Here is a 25,361-nt window from a genome sequence, read left to right as displayed (position 1 = left end):
CTTGTTTCACTCCATTAGTCTTAAGTAAATCACGCATTATAACTGCAAATGCATTTTTAATAATATGCTTTAAGTTGAAATACATCTTTGTATGTTTTAAAAATATATCAGTTGTACAAAAATAATGGTACAGTATATGTATATTTTCATAGGGGCTTATTATTTTTAAGTTTTTCATCTTTTTGTATTTAAAGCTTTGTTTTAAAAGTGTTTAAAAGCAATTTAAGCCTGTAAATCAATTGTTTGCTCCTTAGAAAAGTTGTTTTTTGGTCTCCATAATGTCTTAAATTTTCCTTATTTTACTAGTTATTTTTACCAGTGGTGAGAGTATTCTTGTGTCTAGGGGTTTTCTTGGTTTGAGTTGTCATGTGGGTTCTTTTGAGAAAATCTGAAATTCTTTTAGACTGTAAGTTTTTGCATGTTATTTACCTATTCCTGGATCTCTGTAATGCTAGTTCAGTGAAATTATTTTGTGTAATTAAACAAATAGTCAGTTCTGGGATATGGGAGTGCAAGAATGGCATAAATAGGTAAGTAGCGAAGCAGCAATAACAGGATGATCAAGGAGAAAATATTTTTAGAAGTATAGCTGTAACAGAGTACTTAACTGCAGATGTCAAGACCCTAATGTCAGTGTTGCCGGCATAAAATATTTTTTAAGTTTATTTGGGGATTTTGTTCCTTTATGGTTTAATTTGTATGTTTTATTTTACGAGTGTTTGTGAGTGTAGTTTAACTGATGCTCTCCGTTGTAAACCCCTTTTTACAGTTGTAGATTCAGCCAAAAGTTTGCATGCAAGTAGTCTATTTCATACTGAATTTCAGAATTTAAAAATCCAGTCATTTTTCAGGAACGTGGAATTTTTTCTTCCCAGTTCATGCGTTTTGCAGCACCAAATCATAGACCCATCACTTTCAGTCAAGAATTTTGATTTGAAAGCTACCTTTATGCATTCCCCAGCTCAGTACAGCTGCGTTTGAAGTGCAGTTTCTGTTCTCAGTTTCTGAGAGCAGAGGGTGAAAGGACCGTGGCCATGGTCAGCCATGCTGGATGTAGCTCCTGGAATTTACTGAAGTGCAGAACTATCAGGAGGGGTGAAAGGGACAGAAAGTTAGGGGAGAAGGGGGTTGTGAGGATGTGGCTCATTATCCAAGGGGTGTGAAAGGGAGGAGGGATTAAAATACACAACCTAAAGAGAGGACACCAAAGCCAGAAGAAGGAGGACACAGAAGATGGACAATGGCAACAAAATGGACGGGGAAGAAAGTCAGCAAGGGGTAGGTAGATGGTGAGAAGGGAACATTAGCAGGTAGGAGCCAAGGCAGAAGACATATGAGAGGATGTTGCTGCTGCCGGTGGGGAAGGATGCTAGATGCATGAATCAATCGGTCACAGATTTGGAATAACCAGGAGGAAGAGCAGCAAGGAAACTTGTACCTAGAAGCTAAGGCTGGGGAAGGAAGAAAGGAAAAGAGAGCAGTGAGCAATGGGCATAAGAGCAGAAATGGACTTGGACACACACCTCTGCATGCCGGAGCTGACATTTATTCCTGCCTGACCATTGCTCTATTGCTGAGCAAATAGCTGTGAAACATGGAGGCAAAGTCTGTTGTCTCTTGCCTGTGGCAGACCAGCACACACGGGAGAGAGTTGGTTTTTGGTGTCGCTGTTGAGTCCATTATTGAAAACTGGAGAGGTCTGTGCCACAGGTCCCAGCTTACTACCAGCACTTGGGGTGGCAGTCTAGTTTGCGAATTTATCTTTGTTCTTGTTGCAGTTCTGAATTCCAGAAAGGTGCAAGGCATGATGCTAAAAATAAAATTGAAAGATCTTTAATGTGAAATTAAGCTCTCCAGAATTGCAGAACTGCAGTAGCTAATGCAACCGCAAACTGCCTCGTGTGGTTACGCATATGGTAATAATAAGCTGTTTAAAAATAAGCTCGTGCATATGATCATGTAGATGGTAAGCTATTAGAGATGTTATGGATTATAGAGTGGTGCAACTTGTATTTCATAATCAGCATCTAAAAATTGTAGAAAAAGAGTTAAAAATAATAAATTCTTCATGTAAATGTATATTTTCTTCCTTGCTAGAAGCCTGCTTTTTTTGGGGCTTCTGTTGGATATCTGTGTGTTAGTAAATGTATTGATCTAACTAGTATTATAGAGATGTGTTTTCTAAAATAAGATAGTGAAGATGTATTGCCTAAAGTGTACATAATAAATAAAAAACGTTTTCTGAAGACATAGGGCATATCAAGAGTGCAGATGGTATCAGCAATAAGTATCTGACTTTAATGATGAAGTAGTTTTTTTACCCAGTGGCTTTTAAATGATTGGTAAAGAGTTTGTAGGAATGTTGTTAGGAAAGCGTGTGAAGAGTTGTTCCCTAATGAAAATTAGCTCTGGGACATAATAATTCAAAAACTTGGAAGAAAAATTACTTGTCAATTCAAAAAGCAGTATTATTAAACTGTTCCACTAATATATTTCAAATGGATAAGATTCTGTGCCAAAGTAAGGGTGCAAAATGCCTGGAGTGCGGGTATGGATATAAACCTCAGTGAGAGGTGACTGTATTTCCTTCAGGGTCCCAAACTAACCTCTGAAGTGAGAGCTGGATTTTGGGTCGGTGGGGGGTTTATTCCTGTGTTTAAAGGCATTCTAAGCTCAATGGCAGAATCATCTTTTTCTCAGATAAAATTTAAAACTATCTCTTGGTTATTTCAGATCAAGCTTTTATATATTGCTGTTCTTGCAAAAGACCAATAGAAAGAGTTGTCATTCACCTTTCTAATGACACTGTTGCATTTTCGTTAATACACTGTGGCAATGCCCAAAGGGATAAAAAAATGCCAAGGTTCAGAGCTCACAGGTATATTCTGTTTAAAGCTAGTGCTAGTACAGAAACACGTCAGACTTGTTCCTGCTGTATCAGTCTCACATTTATCCTTCTGTTCTAGCCTGCATCATTCTCCTGTGTCCTTCCCAATATCACCTGCACCCTTCCTCTTTGTAAAGAAAATTGCGCTCTGACTTGCACTGACCGATATTGTTCCTCTTGCAATTTCTGCCACGTCCTTTTCCTTCTTGGAGTGCACAGTTACATCAGTCCTCTGTCTCAGACAACTGCCAGTGAAGTTTGTATTTTTTTTTTTTTTTTTTGCTACCAACTCAGCCTTCTACAGCTGTAATATATTAAGTCAGACTCTGGTTTCCTTAGCGTTTCATAAATTCATATGTACTCCCTGTGCTGTTACACTCTGCTGCCTTTGCTCCCAAACCCTACCCACAGTTCCCCTCCTTGGCCCAATGGGCTCATGACTTCCAGACCTGTAATTCACAGGTCTATTCTTGATGTACGTAGTGTATAAATTTGTTCCAAAGAAAATGAAAGATTTCAACCTCCTCTCTGCTGTCGGCACTATTTGCTCTATTTGTGTGGCTGTTTTGCCCTGTTACCCTTTACCAGCTCCTCTGCCTCTCTGTACGGTACCTGTTGTCACAGTATTGATCAACTACTTCGCAGATTCTTGAGCGTGGTTGACTGTTCTGTCCTTAACTATAGCTAAGTGCCTATTTTGTGGAGTATTCCCTCTCATGTCGTCATTAGCTGTAGTCCTGTGTGTTTGGTATGGAGATGAGGGGAGGAGGGGGGCTGTGAATGCGATGCGTCGGGGTCCATTCTTGGAAGATGACTGGGCAAAGTCAAAACCAGCAGGAGTGCACAACCGATTCTGAGATGCAATTCGTGAAAAAGCAGAGGTGCAAATAAATGCGTTAGTATGCGGTTTTGGTTTTATATTATTAGGCTATATTGTTTTCAATTTGCTGTAAGTTAATTTGCATCATAATACGGGTTTTATATTTGCTTCATCAAACTATTGCACATTAAAATTCATGCATGCAGAATTAATCATTCGTACATCTTTCTCTGTTTGAGAGATTACACATTTCTTTCTATTCATATTCTTCCAGGTGACTTGGATTATTACTGGCTGGATCCTGCCACGTGGCACAGCAGGGAGACATCCCCTATTAGTTCGGTAAGAAATAGGGAAAAAGAGGTTCATAGGTATGGATTAAAATGTTTGCTGATTATTTCAGTTCAGCATAGCTATTTTGTTGCAAAAAATTATTCTATACAAATTCTATGAAAGTTTGGTTTGGTGGATCATGGAGATTGAAATCAGAAAGAAATTTTCATCAAAATATATACTAGTAAAATCACCTGAATTTTAACTTAAATTTAATTCTTTTACAGACATGATACTAGGTTTCACTACACACCACAAAAGCAGTTGTGAGTGTGATGCTGGTCTGGGAGAGATTAGTGACTTTTTCTATTTACTTGTGGCGGGAAAGGATCTTTTGGATTTTTATTATATAGTGAACCCGTATGGTAGAGCTGTATAGTGTATATTATTCTAAAGAACAGAATTTATGAATGCAATTTTCAGGGTCTTGGAATTGAAAAGTAAATGTTTGATTTCATTACCTAAGGTATGTTTTAAATGTTTAACTGTATTGAACTTTGGATTGTATTGTAATTCTACCTGCAGAATTAGTGCTGAGATTTTTTTACAGTGGGCATAAATATTTAATAAAGCCAGAATCCAACAGGTACAATAATAGAAAGCTCAGGTGCAATATGTAACAGATCTGAAGGATGTTTGTGTCATTGTGACATAATGATCCAGGAATTTTATTGGCTTATAAACGTGCATCTAAATACAGGAAGGTAGTTGCGCTTCTTTAATTCCGCTGCTTGTTTTTTTAACAGCACCCAGTAACGTGGCAGCCTTCTAAAGAGGGAGATCGCTTAATTGGGCGTGTTATTCTTAACAAGAGAACAACCATGCCAAAAGAATCAGGTGCATTATTGGGGCTAAAAGTAAGTATTACATGGGTTATGTGGTAAATGAAAGAAACTTCCACTGACCTTAGACCTAAAGGTCTAACACATTAAATCAGAGGATTCTTCAATTATGTGGTCATTTGACAGAAAATACATTCCTTATTTTTAGTAAGTTTTGAAAGTTATAGAGATAAATTATGAATGTAAATGTATTTAATCCTTCTGTGCTGTCTTCCACTCATCCGTGGCAAAGGAGCTGAACTGTTTTGGTTAAAAAGTATATGTTTATTCAGCTTCCTGTCTGCAAGACATACTGCACATTGCAATGCACTAATGGAGTCCTGCCTTTTCTAGCTCTACTGTTTGCCTTTCAGTCAAGTAATTCATCTCATGATCCACATATGTAAATGTCATCTGGATGCAAATGTTTACAAGGTCATTGTTTAAAATCTGCACAGCCCTTCAGAAACAGAAATATTGTAGAATGAAACTAAACGTTCACCCCAAAATTTGAAAAAAAGACCTTTTAAAGCATAGTAGAGACTATATTAAATGTAATTCCAGTTAATCCAGTACCCCAAAATTAAGACATTGGCAGCACCGTCCATTTTATTTAAATCCCTAATTTAGTCATTTTTAGCGGCCTCTTAGGCTTGTGTCCCTAAATTGCCAGAACACTTAAAAGAGAGAGCGTGCTACTTATGAAGCTGGTGGGAGGAGTATGGTGTGCCAGGTCAAGAGTTTCTCTCTCCATGTATATTTTTAACTATATGGAGCTCCAGAGATGACTGAGAGAATTTGTGTGTCTTCCTCTCCCCGCTGAGAACAACAGAAACAATGCAAAACAAGAAACAATCCCATCCACTTAGGACTGAGTCTACTTCAAAGGGGACTAACACTGAACCACTCCTTGCATGTAGTTGTCTGATAGTTCAGTCCCTTGCATGTGACGGAGTTGTGGGTTGTGGGTTCTGCTCATCGTGGTGGGAGTTAAATCAGGAAAGAACCTTGTGAACTCAGAGATGGCATGTCCTGAGTAAGAGCCGCTCTTACTTTAAAGTGAGATAGTGTGGCGTGGGAATACAGAAGATGAGAACAGCTTCACTCTACTCAATGTCTAGTAGTCTGTAGCACAAGGGTGATTTTTGCTGACAGCAAGCAATTTTTTTTAATAGGTGAGAAAAAAGGTTTGTCCTTGTAGGAAATGTAGATTGGAGAGATTCTCTTTGATTTTTCAAGTTTCATTTTTGTATGATGTGAACTAAGACCCCCACTGATAAATTTCATACATTATCATGTGACAACCTTGTTCACAGGTAGGCTTCTGGATTTTCTTGGATATATATCTGTATTTAAGCTCTTAGTATTTATTGTGATTGCCGCATGGTGAAATAATACCTAATGGACCAGCATTCCACAGTTTCATTTTACTATAAAACTACTCTCAGGATATTCCTGACACAAAAAAATCGAGAGAGTAAGATAGGTAAACAGCAAGTCAGCAAGACTACATTTTCTTCGTTTATATTTTATTAAAAATCTCTGTCTTGAGGGCAGCTATTTTTTTCTGATTTTCCTGATCTCCGTATCATGCAGTCATCTTCAAAAATAGCTCTCTTCAGTTCTGTTTAAGAAAAGCCAGAAGTGCTGTTTTGTTTTGTCATGTGCTTGGATGAGAGCGTCTGGGTTTTAGCAGTAGCAATGTTCTTGTGAACTGTTTGTTCATGTTTCCTAGTAGTGTATTTGCTAAGTTTTTAATTATTGTGCCAATTGCATTTGGGGATTTTCAGATGTTTGGTTTGATGTGCACTTGCCATTTAAACTTAAGAACATGACAGATTTCTATTTGCAAAAAGCACTTTTTCTTGGTTATTTATTAAGAAATGTTATTTCTGCAACAGATTTACATACTTAGCAAACTGCATAAGATTGATTAGTCAAGCACATTAAAAGGAATATCAATTTTATTCATTCTGTGGCAGCTTTACTTCTTTTCAAGAAGATCTGGCCATTTTGTACCTTTAACTTTGTCTTTAAGCCTCTGTAAAGCCCAAATTGACAATAGATTTGCTTATGCGTATTTTAGGTTTAACTTTTAAAATAATGTGAAAACTGATCTGTCTGTACATTTATGCTTGATATGATGTCTGTTTTGTGGCTTGAAAACTCACACATTTATGATTAACTAGGTTGTTGGAGGAAAAATGACAGAATTAGGTCGACTCGGTGCCTTCATTACCAAAGTGAAGAAAGGTAGCTTGGCTGATGTGGTGGGACATCTCAGAGCAGGTAAATCAATCAGTTGCATACAAAATATATTGTCTTTTAATTACAGCTTTTTGTCATGGAACTGTTAATTTATATCAACATTGGTCATGTGATATGCTAATATTTTTTAAATACAGGTCAATACTGTAATGTTATTATGGAATGCCACAGTTGCCTACATTTCTAATTTATTATTAACTCCAATTGCTTGGATGTATGAGTAAAATACAAGACACTCCTGATCAGTGCTGGTGTCAGGACTGAGTGTCACTGGTAAATTTTTGCTTGCTAGCTCAGGATCTGCTTGTTAAACTCTATAGAAGCAACGCGAACATTTTTTTAAAACTCTTTCATTGTGGCAAACAGAAGTCACTACAGTTACTTTACTTGCACTATAGTGTCACCTGAAGGATGATGCACTGTGTACACAATGGACTTCTTTCAATGTGAATTATTACAAATAAAAACGGAAAACAACTCAAGAAAGTGATCTGAACATATTTCACTTACATAAGATGTATATACTGCACTTAGAAATACGTGGCTGCGCTTTTCAAGCTTCTAAATGAAGCGAGAACTATGCATAGCAGTTAGATTTCAAGATTCCTTCTTCAGTGGTTTATATTTTTACCATGGCTCTAAGCAACTACTTTCCAAGTATTGTCTTAGCAAACCAAAGACTATGCAATGCCTTCTTAGGAATCCAGAAACTCCGATGACAACTTGTAAGAATTTAGGATAATTACATGAAGCAAATAGTAATAAAGAAGTAGAAAAGATGATGATACTCTAAAAGTATCCTACTTCGATTTAGCATTTGTTAATTTTTTATTTTACCAGGTCAATATACTTGGGGTTGATAGCACCGATTATTATAGTTGTTTATAGATTCTACCTGCAGATTATAATTAAAGAAAATAAGTTTCTGTCCACTAATCTTCAACTATTTGGGCTGACATATTACATTTCTAATGTCTGGTCTTAGTTGTTTTTTAAGTCAAAGCTGTTTTTACTTTCTAAAATTATTTTTAGAGCCAAAATAATTTCACAGAAAAAAATACATTGTTTTGTGCATGTTCTCAATGAATGAAAGTCTGTTCATCCTAATATATGGGACTAAAACACAAAAAGGTATAGATGAGTCCTTGCTGTTAGCTAAACACACTTTTTCCTCTTTATGAAAAACATCCAAAATTTGGCTAAATTTATAAATCATTGAGTAATTGTACTAATCTCATAAATTTTAACAAAGGCAAATACAAAGTCTTGCATCAGGAAGAGAATAACCCAGTGCAACAGTAAGCACTAGGAGCCAACCATCTAGAAAGCAGCTTGGCAGAAAAGCGTCTGGAGATGTTGGAAGACAGTAAGTTGAACATGAGTCACCAAAGCAGCTTTGCAGCAAACACCAATTGCATACAGGGCCATATTAGCAGGATTGTCGCCAGCAGGTTGAAAGAGGTGGTTACTGCTCTCTATTCCGTGCTTATGAGGCTGTATCTGGAGTACTGTGTCCAGTTTGGGTTCCTCTAGTACAAGAGAGATACTCACAAACTGGACCAGGTTGGACAGAAAATTGGTTAGGGGTCTGGAGCATATGGCGTACAAGAAGCGGAGAGAACTGGCAAAGAAAAGAGCATGGGAGGGTCTAATTCTTGTTTTTACCTGGCTAATGGGAGGCTGTAGAGAACTCAGGGCTGGACTATTCTGAGGTGCACACTTATCACATGAGAACAAAAGTGCACAAGCTGGAATGAGAGAGATCCTGTTTGTGAAATTTCCTGTTTGTGAAATTTCTTCTTCCTGTATCTAGAGAGGATAGTTAAGGCTTGGAACAGGTTGCCCAGAGGAGGTGTTGCATATCCTTCCTTTGAGATACCCAAATCTCATCTGGTCAAATCCCTGAACAGCTTGGTCTATCCTTTGATGTTGGCCCTACTTTCAGCAGGGGTTGGAACTAGGTGACCCCCAGAGGTATCTCCCAATCCAAATTTCTCATTTAAAAATCAATATAATAAAATTCAGGGATTTGCAGCACAGGTCTGAAAATTTCTAACTCTGCTGAACACACATCAGTAAGTGGGGGTAGAATGCAACATGCATGAACGTTCCTTTCTAGAGGCATCTTAGATATCCTGGAATATATGCCTCACCAGCAGAAGTGGCTCCATAAGGGTGCAGGTGTCCTGTAGGTTCTGCCAGCCAGCTTTGTGCAGGTATCTTGGTTATCCTAAACATCTACAATGTAAAGTCTCTAACTGCTTCTTGACTGACTGACTTGCAGCTCTGGGCTACTGCAGTGGGACTTAAGACCAGGAAGTTCATCTCATCTGAATATGCAGCAATGTATCACAGGATCATAGAGTGGTTGAGGTGGGTAGGGGCCTCCTGAGATCTCTGGTCCAACCCCACTGCTTAAGCAGGGTCAGCTAGAGCAGGTGGCACAGGATTGTGTCCAGTTGGGTTTTGCATATGTCCAAGTTTTGAGTATCTGGATGGTGTTTTCCTGTTTCCATGCCTGTAGTGAGAGCAGAAGTCAGAATGTAAGCCTTATAGACAGCATCTTAGACGAAAGAGGCAATGTAAAAGGCCTTGGCTGGTCAAAAAGGTCAAGAACTGGACCAGGTGAGCAAAAGATGGATGGTGGGGATCTGGTAAGAGCTAGCGGAAGTGCCATTTCACCGAAATCTCCATTTGGATCTAGTTTTCAGTAAGAATAGTTGGAGCCACTTCTCTTAATTTAGCATTCTGACTATGATGATCTTATGTTTAATTGTCTTGGCATTTTTTCTTTTTTATCATTTGATCTCTCGGTGACTCTCAAAAAGCTGCTTAAGTCCTCTAAAATAGCAATACAGACACCTTATACGTTCCTCTTCAGGATTCTCAACCACGTTGCACCTATTTTGGCTTCTTCTAAAATGTGATAGATTCATTGCTGTGTAAATTAGGTTTAAATAATTTAGTGTTACATATTTAGCATATGTCCCTGTCGGTTTTTGCTATTAAGTTATAGCTGTTGCAAAGCTGGCCACATTCTGTTCCTTTTGATGCCTGGAATGCTTTTGTAAATTAAGCCAATTATCTCTAAAGAAATCGAATTCTATTTTAGGTAAAAACAAGATGTTAGTTTATAACAGTTGTTAGCTTTAAAATACAGCCGTAATTACAGAAGAAACTGACTGTGTGTTTTCACTGAGTTGTATACGTTTTAAATGAAGTTCCTAGGCAATATCTAATTCCTGTTCCCCATCTGACATAAGATTACGTAATAAAAAGATGAAATATTTTAAACTGTTTCAGCTAAAGAACGTGGTAGAAAATTAAACTTACATCAGCAAGCATTTATTAAGTCTGTCATTAGCAAGCCCTTATGTTTTAAAGAATGTCAAAATGCTGTGAAAGCCAGTGGAATACTCGGTGGGGTCCTTTCTGAAGATACAAAATATAGACTGACTGGGAAAAAGGACTGTCAATTGCTGATCATAAAAAGAAATTGAAGCCGTGTGTTTTGGTAGACAGGACTGCAGTTGGGATAGTTTTCCTCGGCTTATTAACAAGCATGGGTTCGATCATTTGGCTTAGATGTGCTCAGAAAGGAGCAAAGCCAGCAGCTGAAGGGTGGTTCCTGACTGAATCTGATAAACATAAAGATATTGTCAATAAAGAAAGTTATTTGTGGCATCAGATAGTGATTGTGAAGTTTTGACTGCTGCATATGGTATGAGAGTGTAAACTTACCCTATGTTCCTGCAGTTTAATTGTATATACTGATCTTTCTTTAGAAACTATACTTCAAGATTTTCACCTTTTTATAAGGCCAAAATACAGTGTAATGTACATACCATTTAAATTCCAGAAATGGCAAGCTGAAAAAATAAAGTTATCTAAATAACTTTCACATCATGTTTTCCTTTCGGCCCCCGCTAACATCCTCAGGAGACAGTGACTCTCTCCTTGCTTTTATTTTTGATTCATTTGACACAGACAGTGAAGACTGTCCTGTTTGTAGAGGAAATCAAAATGTGCAGTATATAAACTGTAATAAAATATCGCGATTTTTAAAGGCTTAACAGTAGGTGTTTATATTTTTCATTTTTGAAGACTGCTCTATTTTCAAAGTGTATTACCGCTAGTTAATGAAGGTTCTTTTAAAAAGACTCTTTCAGCTAATAGCACAATAACAGGTGCTGTATTATTTTGGACATACTTAATATGTTTGCACAAGTGGTTTCTTTAATATGTTCTATGTGTACAGATTGCAGCTGTGTTATGAGAAAGGAGCTTTGACAGTGTCTCAAAAACCTTTTTTTGGGTTTCAGCGCACCTTTTAATTGAGGGCAATGTTACTTGGTTATATAGATTTCATAAATGTTTTGCACTTCTTCGTAAAAGAATATGGAAATGAGCTAAACTTCTCTTTAAATTCAAGGGGATGAAGTTCTAGAATGGAATGGTAAACCCTTGCCTGGAGCTACAAATGAAGAAGTTTACAACATTATTTTAGAATCAAAATCAGAACCTCAAGTTGAAATTATTGTTTCAAGGCCTATTGGGTAAGGCTAAAGACTTGCTTCTTACGCACAGTTATTACTTCTACTAATGGGACTTTTAAAGGGACTGTTTGTGAGTTCATTGTTTTTTATCTCTTAATAATGGAATATGATTCACTTTCTATTATTGACCTTCTGTCTATTCCATTTTCTTCACTGCCATTTACAATCTTGGATATTTGCAGTGATATATGCAAGTATAAATGTTGTTTTCTGTACGGTCAAAGTACTAACAAGGTTTTTGCTGAGTGGGAAAGGAAAAATGGTGGATCAAGTGGATCTCTGCATGAGAAAACTCTGGGTTTCAGGCGTTTAGCTTCATTAAATCAGAATAACTTCTACAAGTAGAAATAAGGATCAGCAAACATGAAGCATTGCAGGATTTTAGTAAGTCAATGCTAGTAGGATTTTGAACAGGCCTTCCTCAAAGATCTAAAAAAAGGAAAAACAAAAGTCTTAATTGAAAAGATTGTATTATTTGGCCTTAAACGATACTGTCATCAAAATCAAAAGTGGAAACAAAAATACCTGTGTATTTATGAAGACATAGCATTAACGTGTTCTGTTTATAATCTTAATTTTTAATTATTATAAATCCAGGTTTGGAGGTTTGTGGTAACAATTCCTATATTCTTCATTTCCCAAATAAACCTTAGAAAGATCATAAAATCTATTTGAATTTATAAGATTAGTGGGTTTGGCCCTGCATTTGTCACGATTGTTTTAGTGATATTCTACACTCCTTCTCCGAACATAACTCTGTGGGGACTGTTTTGAGCTATGTCTTACAGGATTAAATATGAATCATATATTGTAAATTCACATTTATATTGCAGAACAGTCACATAATTAGGAATTAAAAGTGACTCGGCTAGTTTAGAAAAAACAATTGAAAGGATTTAAATTTCACTGTAATTTGTTACATTCCCAGAGTTCTTGTGCAGTCGCTATAAGTCTCTAAATACTGCTATCCTGTAGGTAGATGGTAAACTGCTTCTTCCTTATGAATGCATGATTATTTCATTTTGCATTTGCTAGATTTCATTCCAATTATAATATTTATCTGTCTTAAATATGGTAAGTTTTCAGTTTTAGAAACAAGAACCACTATTAATTTTCTTTCTGACTAAAATGTTCTTCTTTTACATTTATTTCACGTCAATTTTTGATGTTTGGTTTTGTCTATACAGTGCAAGTCTAGCTATATTTGCAAATGAGTTCTGCCTTCTTAATGGCAACCACTCTTAAAAGTACTAAAACAAAATTAATATTTGTTGCTAATTCCAGTTATGAGTTTGACCTTCTAATGGAAAATGAAAGCTTGATGCAATTATAGTGGTTGTTAAAGGCTAAAATTACCATCCAGATGGAGATTGTGGGGGAGAAGAAACCTTATTTTACATTCTTTAGTTGGATAAATTAGGAGACATTCCTGACTGAAAATTGCAAATTCAGTCCTGCGTCTTTATAATTAAAAATAAAATGCCATAAGGAGATTTTTGGAAGTATAGTTTTTATGTTTAAATCAGCAGAAAATAAATATGTTGATACTGGATCTGACTTGAACTCCATGTCTCAATTGAAGAAAACCTGAAAATTGACGTAAAAGGAAAGTACTAGATTAGTATTTTAATTAATGAGCTTTAGAGACATTTATCGCTCTCAGTATATTTGCAAATGCCTCATATCCTTAAACTTTTAAGATAAGTTCATTATTAAACCAATTGAATTATTTTATTTATTAATTTGATAAATCTAATAGCTTCCAAAAATGAAGTACAAAGTGACTACATTCCAGTGACATATTCTTGAAGAGAAAATACCACAACCGTTGAACTGAGGCACAGAACATGAAGTGCATTCAAAATCAGATAATGTTTCTGAATCTGAGCAGTGAATTTTGCACTAAAAAAGCGCACCCAGAAATAGTACCAATAAAATGTAAGGTTTTGTTTTGGATGACCCATGGATATTTTTTCCAGACATAGGCAAAAGTAAAGCACATCAGATTGTACTTTTCTTTTGAGATAAATGGAGTCTTGGCATGGAGGTTTTTGCATGCTATACTACTATTCTCGTAGAGCTGTGTCTTGATTGATTTTTTTGTTGTTGTTTGAGGGTTTTTGGTTTGCGGGTTTTTTTTTTGAGAAGAGCAAATGGATATCCCAAAGCAACTAGAGCATGTAACTTTGAAATTGAAAGATATTTTCTTTCTTCAGCAGTAATGAGTCAAAATCCTGTTGTTTTGTATCAGATTGGGATTTACCTGTCTGTCATCTTAAAAGAACAAAAAATAATCATGCATTGTGCAAGGAAGGAAATCTCCAAACTATGTGATTGTTTTTAATTCATGACAGGGAATTTTATTTAATCCAACAAGTGTAGTGTTTCAAAGTTTTATGTCTGCTTTAGGTGCTGACTCAGCAAAATGAAAGCTGCTTGATACAGCATTAAGTGGTAATCCATTACACCTAAAATTCCTGTGAGGAAATAGGTTCCCGAAAGACCTGAAAAATGATAGTTCGTTTGCATAATTTAAGTGTTTTCATCTCTCGGTATTAATAATGCAAATAATGTACCAGCACTTTTAATGGTCTCTAAAAAGTCCCAGCATATTCGGTCTAAAAAGCCCAAATATGAGACAGTTTGGCTTAAGTGAATAATGGGAGGACCGTAAGCCCATAAACTAGATGACTGCCAGTTACAAAATTGATGTCTAAACAATTTGCTCAGTCTTGTAAATTTGGATTTCTTCATCTACCAGCAAATGTAATTTTGAGTAATGGATAATTGTAGGATGTTTATTAGAGAAAAATGTGAAACGTAACACTATTAGCAGCTGAAGGCGTAACAACAATAAACAGTATAACCACAATAGTACCGTAAAAACTCCATAGAAACTAATTGACGCTAACGCTAATGATTGCAACGCAAGGTAGATAAGAAACCTATAAAAAGTAGAATTCATGGGTTGGCTATCTAAATATGAGGGGAAGAATTACCTATGAATATGCATACAACGCGAGAGGTGTTTAACATAGGACAGCGTAGAAAATCCTGTGGCAGCGTGCTTTTTGGAGAAGAACCCTGGCGTGGTAACTAACTCAACGTCTCTTGTGTGCTCGGGTGAGATCTATGGGATAGTGCAGGTACAACACATTTTTTTTTTCATTCATCTCTGTTTTCTTTGTCAGATGCTAGCTATTTTTGCTTGGATTTCCACAGATAGTGTTGCCAAAATTGTTCTTTCTCTTGGGTGATTCAGCTCCTCTGTGCAGGGGCTGCTGCTGTGCTCAAGGTCCTCACAAGGAGGTTGAACCTCCACCGTAAACCAGGCGGTACTGAATTCCAGAGTCACTCAAGTAATGTAATTAGTGCAAACGGTAGATTGATCTACAGGTTCTGATGGGAAGGAACGGTTTTGGAAATAGGAGTATGAGCACTGGGGACAGGTACGCGGAAACTGAAAACTGTAGGGTGTAAAGAATGATGCTTCTGTCCCCAGAGCAACCTAAAGAGGTGTGGGGTACAACCTCATTTGAATTTGTTTTGTCTTCAATGATCAAGCTCTTGACAATAGCCCTCAGAGAAATTGTAGTTGTTCCTGTGTTTTACAAAGTAGTGATCCTGACAAACCATATATCTGAACAGAGTAGTCTTAACCTAAGGTGTAACTTGATTTAATTTATGTATTCATTGAGGTGTGGCAGGGTCAGACATAAGATAGTCATACGTAAAATCATGTAAGATCACAGAAAACTTTCACCTTTCAGGGTACAGAGAGAAAGACGAAGTTTGATGTCAGCAGCTCTTTACTGAAATGTGTGCGACATTACCTTTCTGTTGTTCATATTGCTCTGAAATCAGAGCAAAATTTTGCTGTTATTTTCAATAGATGGTTGTGTTACTTCTTACTGTGTTTTTACCATTTCCTTTGACTAGTGAAGTTTTGAATATTATAAGTCATAAGGTATCTACTATTTCTTCTGAAGAGCTTTGTTTGTGAGTCATAGTTTTAGAGTATTTCCTGCAATCCGTAAGAGCAGGCTAGAGAAGACTCATTTTATTACCTGACAAGCTTTAGATTATAGTTTCCTTTTTGAATTTTCATTCTTGAATTAAAATGCCAATGTTTTAAAAAAATACCACTCGTATTTGATAAAGTCACTAAATAAATAATGCCAGTTCTTTTCTTGTGGGGATGTAATACTTAAGAAATGATTATGTAAAGTGGATTGTTGAATTTCTAAGAAGTTTAAATATGGACAGAAGCGTAGCTTTGAATTATATCTGCCACAAGTTTGATGATCAGTACTGTATTGCATACTTAATTTATTGGTTTCTTTGCTTTTTGTGTCTTGCAGTTCTTTGTGGAGCTGTACTTAAAAAAGATATATATATATATATTAGGGAAGAGAAAATTTCCTAGCAATAATTTTATATACACACACACTTTTTATGTATATATTTATGTGTGTGTATGTGCATATATATAAGCTTTCCATTGTACTATAAAGGTTTAGAGATTTCCTGAGGGTGAATGAGCTCTAATATGATGAGGATGAACAGGGTGGGTGGGAAAGTTGCCAAATAACATTTCTATGGCAAACCATGCTTTTTTGGGGGGAATTGAAATTTATGTTCTAGCTTCCACTGTTCCTGTCAATTTTTAATAAGAATTACAAGGGGTTTAAGAATATACATTAAAACATTCTTCTTTCAGTTCTTTCCTTTCTGATAAGTAAAGTCTTAAGAAAGACCTGATTATTTTTGGCATTTACCTGGCAAGGACTTTTGTATCACCAGCTCTAAGTGAGGAAAATACTACCAACTTGACCGTTTTTTCACCCACTCAGGAATTATGAAACTTGACACAGTAGGTTGAAGTCTCCATGTTGAAACAATCCTTTCACATATGAGCCCTCATTTAGATATCCTAAATGGGATATTATTACAAACAATGCTATACTGCATACAAGAGTTTTTGTATTCTAGCACAAGAAAATAGTGCAAACTTAATGTTGTATTGAACAGAAAAATCAATTTGAATATGCTAAGTAAATATTTTGGACTGATGAGAATTGCCCTGGAAATTGAAGTGAGAAAATGTTAAGGGGAAGAAATGTACACAGCAGCCCTGCTGTGCAACACATCGTTAATCTGCTTATATGTTTGTGAAGTAGTACTATGCCATGTCAAGAATAAGTGATGCAGTTGTATTTCCATGAGTTTGAGGAGACCACATTACTCTTGAATTACAGAGTGAAAGCAAAGAAAAGCACATTCTTTTGGAGTGATACAAGATGTAAGCTGATGTGAGACTTTAACTGGGAGCTGAAATAGGCTTTTTTAAAACACATGCACCAGAAGTTTAAATTGCAGGACACGAAAAGCAAATTTAAGACTAATTGATTGGGCACTGTTACATCCCTTTTCTGACTGAAGTGTCTGTTTCTTTTTCATAAGTGACTTTTATATACCTAGGAGACTTAATTTTTTTGACATCCAAGACAGTAAGATAGAGTTTCACTGAACAGAGAAATGCCCGCATACCTTTAAAATGCTCAGCTTTAGACTTAAAGTCTTGTAAATGTTCTGCAGAAATGTTGTTGTGGTTCCAATTTTGGATTATTTTGTGTGAATGAAAATATTTTCAAGTAAATCACTCAGAGCTTTTTTTCCGTTTTCCTGCTCTGCTGCTTTGCTCATGTTTGTACAATACCAGTCATTTCTTGCTCTTGCAATGTATTTTCAATGATTGCTGAGAATAGAAGAGAGCCAGGAGCTAGCATCATCCAGATTTTGATGGAAGACTAAATTTATTGAAGGCAAAATTTTAATAGATGTGTGTGGACTTAACCAGTTTGATTTTGCTTATACCTGTATATGTGCTGGGTATGTGTATGTCGAATACTGTCCGTAGCCAGTTGTACTATGGTTTGATTATTTTTTTTTTACCTTTTGAAGAAATGCATTATTATTTTGTTTGATTAACATTGCTAATGTTATTTGCTTTTTCTTTTCATTATTATAAGACATTTTCATCAGTTTCATTCTGTGAACTCCTTGAGACGTTTATATAAAAATTACTAGTGAGTTAATCTGTCTTATTTTTTTTTATTATTTTTTCCCCTTCAAAAACTAGTTGAACATCTGTAGCTATACTACCTTTTGCCACCTTTCTCTTTCTAAAAACTCTCTAACTTTATTGTTCTAGTTGTAAAAATATTGTGGAATCCATCCACAATATTAACATTTTAGTGCTCATATTGTTGTCTGCCAGTTTCTTAACTTGAAAGAAGTAGTTTGCATTAGTAAGATTTTCATGAACGCTAGTGGAAAATATGTCTTTAAATATTTCCCCTTTCTTTCCTTGTAACCCATTAGAACAAAACCAGATCCATATTTCTAAAAAAGTGTCCCAGAAATGTATTTGTTACAGCACATTGTCATCTCCGTTGTTTCTAATTACTATGTGTATATTCACATTTTAGTGATATTCCACGGATTCCCGAGACTTCTCACCCCCCGTTAGAGTCTAGTGAGTACACGCCTCGTTCCTTTCACTGAGCATGGTCTTGTATCCAGCACAATTGCTTCGGCTATGAATTTTTTGAAAGATGAGCACTGGGAGACTGCATTGGCTCCAGGGTTTTTGTATGACAAAATTCAGTGGGTTTTGGTCTTGTGTGTTAAATTCAAAACAATGTAGATTTGATTAAAAGCTATACAGATGTCAAATGTTAGCAGGATTTTATTTTTTTCTTCTATATCTTGTGTTGTTGTATACTGGTATACATGCTGTGACCCAAACCAGTTATTTAACTTGCCCTAACATAAGAGAGAAAACAGGTATAAGGGATTGCCAAAGGTGCAAATGATGTCAGGATTTCACCTCCTGCACCATCCAGTGTTAAATCCAGAGCTCTTATTTCTCTTTTTCTTAACAAGAAAACATTGGTTAGGTGAACTTTTTTGTATCATGCTTCCAAAGAAGGGTTTTCTTTCGAACTATCCCATTTGAATGGTGTCAGCTGAAGCGTGTGAAGGCCATGGCTCCCAGTCCTTTTTTTCTGAGCCTTCTCTAATGGGACAGGGTCCCGTGGGGCCACCAAGTGCTGTTACACCTGACAGGAGTTTGTCTCATTAAAGAGGGCTCTGCTTTGCTGGTGGAGAACTACTAATGTACAGCAGGCGCCGGAGCACCCTCTGTGCCAGACGCACGTCCTATGTACCTTCCTGTGTGCCAGTTCTTTGGGAGTTAAAATTTCAGAGGCTACCGGGAGTATAATCCATACAGCAGATGTGGGTTTATTCTTCAAAGGTTTGAGTTCATAGAATCATAGAAGGTTAGAAGGGAGATGTGTGATTCTGTCAGAGGACAATATTTTATATATAAAACTTGGGATGGTTTGTCGCTGCTATATGAGGAGCACGTTTTTATATGTTATTTCAAATAAAACAAAAAAATTGGAGGTTTAATCTGGGGTAAGGGTATCCAGACAGTCTTTTTCACTATGCTATCTAGATCAGGTTAAAATCTTCCTGTATATTATTCCAGTTATACTGTGTATAAGTACAAGCATTATACAATTCAAAGGAAAAGCAATTCATAAGTTTGCAGATGACACCAAGTTGGGCGGGAGTGTTGATCTGCTTGAGGGTAGGAAAGCTCTATAGAAGGATCTGGACAGGTTGGATCAATGGACTGAGGCCAATGGTATGAGGTTCAACAAGGCCAAGTGCCGGGTCCTGCACGTGTGTCACAGCAACCCCATGCAGTGCTACAGGCTTGGGGCGGAGTAGCTGTAAAGCTGCCTGGTGGAAAAGGACCTGGGGGTGTTGGTTGACAGTTGGCAGAATTTGAGCCAGCAGTGTGCCCAGGTGGCCAAGAAGGCCAACAGTATCCTGGTCTGTATCAGGAATAGTGTGGCCAGCAGGAACAGGGAAGTGATCATCCCGCCGTACTCGGCACTGGTGAGGCCCCACCTCGAGTACTGTGTTCATTTTTGGGCCCCTCACTACAAGAAAGACATCGAGGTGCTGGAGTTGTCCAGAGAAGTGCATCGAAGCTGGTGAGGGGTCTTGAGAACAATTGTTATGAGGAGCAGCTGAGGGAAGAGAGGTTGCTTAGGCTGGAGAAAAGGAGGCTGAGGGGAGACCTTATTGCTCTCTACAACTACCTGAAAGGAGGTTGCAGCGAGGTGGGGGTCGATCTCTTCTAACTAGTAACTAGTAATAGGACAAGAGGAAATGGCCTCAAGTTGCATCAGGGAGGTTTAGATTAGATATTAGAAAAAAAATTTTCACTAAAAGGGTTGTTCAAGCATTGGAACAGGCTGCCCAGCGAAGTATTTGGGTCGCCATCCCCAGTGGTATTTAAAAGACATGTAGGTGTAATGCTTGAGGTTTAGTGGTAACTTGGCAATGCTAGGTTAATGGTTTGACTCGATGATCTTAAAGGTCTTTTCCAACCAAAACAATTCTATGATTCTGTAAGTTATCCAAATTCACTTCAAAATTTTGGATGGAAAGTTCATGTGTTTCTCATGTATTTTTAGGTTCAAGTTCTTTTGAATCTCAGAAGATGGAAAGGCCTTCTATTTCTGTTATATCTCCGACCAGCCCTGGAGCCCTACGGGATGCACCGCAAGTCCTACCAGGGCAGCTTTCTGTGAGCATATTTTGGTTTTCCTGAGTTGCTAATGAAAATCTATGAAGTGCTGGTCCCTCAGCCCTCTGTGTTCCCAAGGTAGATTGGGAGGTCAGGAGAAATGTCTGCTGTTGGTAAAGACTAACATCGCTCAGACGTTCTTTAAGATCCCCATACACACTCACAAACCATGACTGTAATCACAGCAGAGGTAAAGAATTGTTGTCTTAATACACCAAAGAGTGCAGGATTTTACACTGAGAGGAGCTCATAAAAGTGACTTGGAACTTGTCATCCTGTACCCTCTGCGTTGAAAATGGTGACTCTTTTGTACAAGCCAGTAATCCGCCAATAACAAGCGTAGCACCACTTTACCCTCTTTATGGGAGTGTTTAAAGAGCTGTGTATTTGTTAAGAGTTACACTGTTCAGTAATGCATTTTAATTTAGATACACACTACATCCTGGGAGTGTCTGTAATACTAATCAAAGCTGTGCTTATTAAGTATTCTGTGAGTACTTAGACTTTGTTTTGTACATTCTTGTATTTTTTATATTCATCGTATTAATTTCTAAGTGTACAGCAGGCTCAAAAATTTCATGATGTTATGATTCTTTTAAGAAATTATTTAGCTGTATATTATACTTCTCATAAGAACATTTGCAAGGTGACAAATCAGAGTAGATAGATTTCAGCTACGTCTCGTGTTTAGCTGCAGTCAGGGCTTCCTATTTGAATGCAGCTTTTAAGGTGCAGAGCTAAGACATAGACTGGTTTAAATGCACTCACAGATACAAGATTATGCAGTGCCTACAGTAAACAATGTAAGTATAAACAGGCACCACCATTTTATTCAGCTGTGGTAAATACAAAAGTCTGTGGTATATACCATCATCTTTACAATCAAACTTAACTAAATATTAAGGGATTTGAAATCAAATACATCTCATTGTCTCTTAAAAAAACAATGGTTACTTTTACATGTGGGTAATGTGATGCAGTCTGAAAATTTTGTTTTTTCTCCATTTTCGGTAATGTTTTCTGGTAACTTGATTCCTGTAGGTTAAACTGTGGTACGACAAAGTAGGACATCAGCTAATAGTAAATGTTCTTCAAGCAACAGATTTGCCACCAAGAGTAGATGGACGCCCCAGGAATCCCTATGTAAAAATGTATTTTCTGCCAGACAGAAGGTAGTAGTTTTCCAATTTAGAAAATTATGTTGTAATTTACCATGTACTGAATTGACTTCTAAATGAATGCTTATGAAGTAAAGAATTTCTTTTAATAATTTTTTATAGTTAGATTAATTATAACAAAATAAATGTGCTTGAATCATGCAAGTCAGTATCAAATTTTGTGGACTTTTGGATGAATGTGATCCAGTGTACAGCAAATACTTTCCTCTTTTAGGCATTATCAGATCAGAAAGAATGAAAGCAGTGAGTGCTGATGATTAGATGGCATTTTGTGATTTATTTCTACAAACAATTCACAACAAATATTTATGTTTCAGTGATAAGAGTAAAAGGAGGACCAAAACAGTAAAGAAAAGTCTAGAGCCAAAATGGAACCAAACTTTTCTCTACTCACATGTACATCGTAGAGATTTTAGAGAACGAATGCTTGAAATAACCGTATGGGATCAGCCAAGAGTACAAGAAGAAGAGAGTGAATTTCTTGGAGAGGTGATACATACAATCACATTTCTCCTGAGTTCATTGTTTGGTTTTGAATGCATATGCATATGCATATATATTATATATACGTGTTTGTGTGTGTGTGCCTTGACAGTAAAATTTAAACCTGATCATTTTTCTACTAGATTCTTATAGAGCTGGAGACAGCACTTTTAGATGATGAACCACATTGGTATAAGCTACAGACACATGATGAATCTTCACTACCTCTGCCTCAGCCATCACCTTTCATGCCAAGAAGACACGTTCATGGTGGAGAAAGCACTAGCAAAAAATTACAAAGTAGGTCCAAATTCTATTCATCTCTTTTAAATTAGAAATGCTGGATATAGTGTAATGGTATTTAACTTTCGCATACAAAATAAAAATACTGCTTCGTACTCTTTAACCACAATGCAAATGTGTGGCAGAAAAGAAATGCAGATTATGACATTATGACATGGCAGCCTTTCACCTGTGTTGCATAACTTTCAAGTATGTGAAATCTGTTGGAATTGGTTTGGTTTTCACTAGCAAAAGAAAATTGTTCAAACGTTTGCATAAATTTCCCTTTAAATAGAAAGATGAAGTACATTGTTATTAGATTACTTTTTTTTTTAATAATGAAAAGCTTTTTATTTAAAAAAGGAAAGTCCTTAAAAGACTTATGAGGCTTAAAAAACACTTTTCCTCATAAAGTTAATCTCAACACCCAATATGCTCATTATACAATCAGATGAGCATTGTACTTTTGCAGCAAAGGGAAATTGTATGCATGTATTTGGGAGGTACAGTTGTTTTGGTGAGTCTGCTTTCAGGTTTGTATGAGGCACATTAAAATAATGAATGTATTGAAATATTTGAATATTGTAGCCTCTCTGTTCATTTAAATTATTTTAAGATTTATTTAGAAATAAGAAGGATACAGGGGATAATTTTAAAATACGTTTCCAAGCTGTTTTTCTTTTTTTTCTTAAACATGGAACTCATTCATTCCAGCCAATGCACAGGAAATTGGTGCACTTTCAGGAATGAATTATAAAAATGTGATACTGCTGTAATGACTGCATGAGGATATGTATAGAGTGAGCAAATTAAAGGTTAGTTTTCTTGAGAACTTTTCGAAAAGCTGGCAGTGCTGTTTCCTCTTCCCCTCTCTCACCATATGCTGCCACCTCTCCTTTCCTGTTCAGCAAGCTGATTCAGCTTACTCACTGAAATGGCACAAAAGTAACTTTTTTCTTTATTTGAGTTAACTTTTTGCTGGTTTAGTGAGATAAACTATCCTAGTAGAGGATTACTGAGGACTTGAGGGAAGGAGAAGGGGAAAGGATGCTGCAGCAGCTGTAGGATGTTAAATTGGCTCAGCTGTCTTCTGAAACGTCACTGTTAGTCACTGGAGTTTAGTTCTTCTCTATTGTTTAGACTTAAAATCATCTTTTTAATTTCAGTAGGTTTACATTTTATAACACGACCAGATGTTCAGGTATTTGTTTACCTTACTGTTATGCAGGATCTCGGCCAATCAGTGATAGTGACATCTCAGATTATGATGTTGATGATGGTATTGGAGTTGTTCCTCCAGGTGCGTGGGTGAACAGCATGGTCCTGCTTTCTTCTTCTTCTTCTTCTTTTTTGCTTGTTTGTTTTGTTTTTTTCTTTATAACATTTTGGAATATTGAGGATACAGGTTTCGGAGAGTGCATTGTGAAAAAAACAGTTTTCCTGATTATTTCATGGTACCTGTCCTAAATCATGGTGAATTAAAAGATTCTACTATTCATTCATTAATATTTCCTTTACATATCATTCTTCATATGTGAACCACTGGATGGTTCATATTGTTTACTGTGTAATGTTCCAAGCATTATTTAAAATATAAATTAAATTAAAAAAAAAAAATTTAAAATAGTAATTAAGATTGCAGTGTTTCTTGCAAGCATTTTTGTTTATTTTGCTTTTTGCTTGAAACTTAGATATAATGCAGTCTCCCATGGACTTTATTCAGAATGCATGGCTGTAGATTAAGATGCATGTAGCATGGCTTTATCTTTTATAGTTTTCACAAGCATTCATGAACTATCATTACTAAATGTTCATAAATATATACTTGTAGAGACTATTGTGGTTTGACTTTTAGTTCAGCATTCCTTACATACTGAAAATCTTGAGGATCATTTCGGATACCACGTTTTTCTAATTCTATTTGACTGTTGCCACAAGTCAGATGAATATGTCTCCCAGTTTTCCCAAACTAACTGAAGAGTCACTATGTCATTGCCAGTATTAAATCAGTTTTTCTGTGGATCTTCCTGATGAAAATCAATGAATTAAATCATGGTGGGATTTGGAAGGCTCTCTGTCTTCCTGTTTAAAATAATCTGACAATTTATTTATTCATTATATAACCATAAAAATAAATCACATATTTTATTAATGCAATATCATTTTGAAGTTTACTGAGCCAAATTCTCCTCCGTTTGATGTTGATTGGGTTCTTCCCTTACTTTAATACACTTACCACCTGAGTTACTAGGAAGGAAGTTTGTTCAGGTGTGTCTAGTAATATTTGCTTTAATTAAGTGATCAATCGTGATATTTTTACATGAGCTGAGAGAGCGAGCATTTGAAATTAAAATAAATCATAGATTCTAAACATTTTTCCTGTTTATTATTTCATTTTTTTTATTATTTCATTTTTTTTAGTTGACAATGTAGGTACTGGCATACCTGCGTAGACTTACTTACGTTTAGGGTTTCAGTATACTGTATTACGAATTGGGGCTTTATTTTGGCTGCCAGTTCTTCAAGACATCCATTTGCCATTTGAAATAAACCTGTGGTGGGTTGACGCTTGCTGGATGCCAGGAGCCCACCAAAGCCACTCTATGACTCCCCTTCTCAGCTGGACAGCAGAGAGAAAATGTAACGAAAGGTTCGTGGGTCGAGATACAGACAGGGAGAGATCGTTCGCCAATTACCGTCACGGGCAAAACAGACTTGATTTGGGGAAAAATTAGTTTAATTTATTACCAATCAAATTAGAGTAGGGTAATGCGAAATAAAACCAAATCTTAACACCACCTTCCCCCCACCCCTCCCTTCTTCCCAGGCTCAACTTCACTCCCAGTTTTCTCTGCCTCCTCTCCCCAGCAGCACAGGGGAATGGGGAATGGGGGTTGTGGTCAGTTCATCACACGTTGTCTCTGCCGCACCTTCCTCCTCAGGGGCAGGACTCCTCACGCTCCTTCCCTGCTCCAGCATGGGGTCCCTCGCACAGGAGACAGTCCTCCATGAACTCCTCCAATGTGAGTGCTTCTCACGGGGTGCAGCTCTTCACGAACTGC

At 36.7% G+C, this 25,361-nt stretch overlaps 1 protein-coding gene across 49 annotated transcripts in view; it reads left to right on the top strand.

The window, feature by feature from the left end:
• The window catches only part of RIMS1 (regulating synaptic membrane exocytosis 1), a gene marked incomplete at both ends in the record, with an annotated part of 345,938 nt that overhangs the window by 189,219 nt on the left and 131,358 nt on the right, over positions 1 to 25,361 (top strand). For 36 of the 49 annotated variants that reach the window (XM_082481698.1, XM_082481686.1, XM_082481685.1 and 33 more), the window contains 9 exons: positions 4,847 to 4,897; positions 7,051 to 7,150; positions 11,562 to 11,685; positions 18,177 to 18,223; positions 20,244 to 20,356; positions 21,398 to 21,528; positions 21,852 to 22,023; positions 22,161 to 22,317; positions 23,528 to 23,599. In XM_082481698.1, the coding sequence (XP_082337824.1) occupies positions 4,862 to 4,897; positions 7,051 to 7,150; positions 11,562 to 11,685; positions 18,177 to 18,223; positions 20,244 to 20,356; positions 21,398 to 21,528; positions 21,852 to 22,023; positions 22,161 to 22,317; positions 23,528 to 23,599 (952 nt within the window). Of the gene's footprint in view, positions 1 to 3,981; positions 4,050 to 4,786; positions 4,898 to 7,050; positions 7,151 to 11,561; positions 11,686 to 17,717; positions 17,775 to 18,176; positions 18,224 to 20,243; positions 20,357 to 21,397; positions 21,529 to 21,851; positions 22,024 to 22,160; positions 22,318 to 23,527; positions 23,600 to 25,361 lie in introns of those variants that run through there. The other 13 variants (XM_082481666.1, XM_082481688.1, XM_082481677.1 and 10 more) reach the window with 3 other exon arrangements.

This window comes from Vanellus vanellus (genome assembly GCF_965231255.1).
Source record: "Vanellus vanellus genome assembly, chromosome: 3".
Taxonomy (NCBI): Eukaryota; Metazoa; Chordata; class Aves; order Charadriiformes; family Charadriidae; genus Vanellus; species Vanellus vanellus.
The sequence above is the reverse complement of the archived record's forward strand: the minus strand, read 5'-3'. Positions and strand labels throughout refer to the sequence as shown.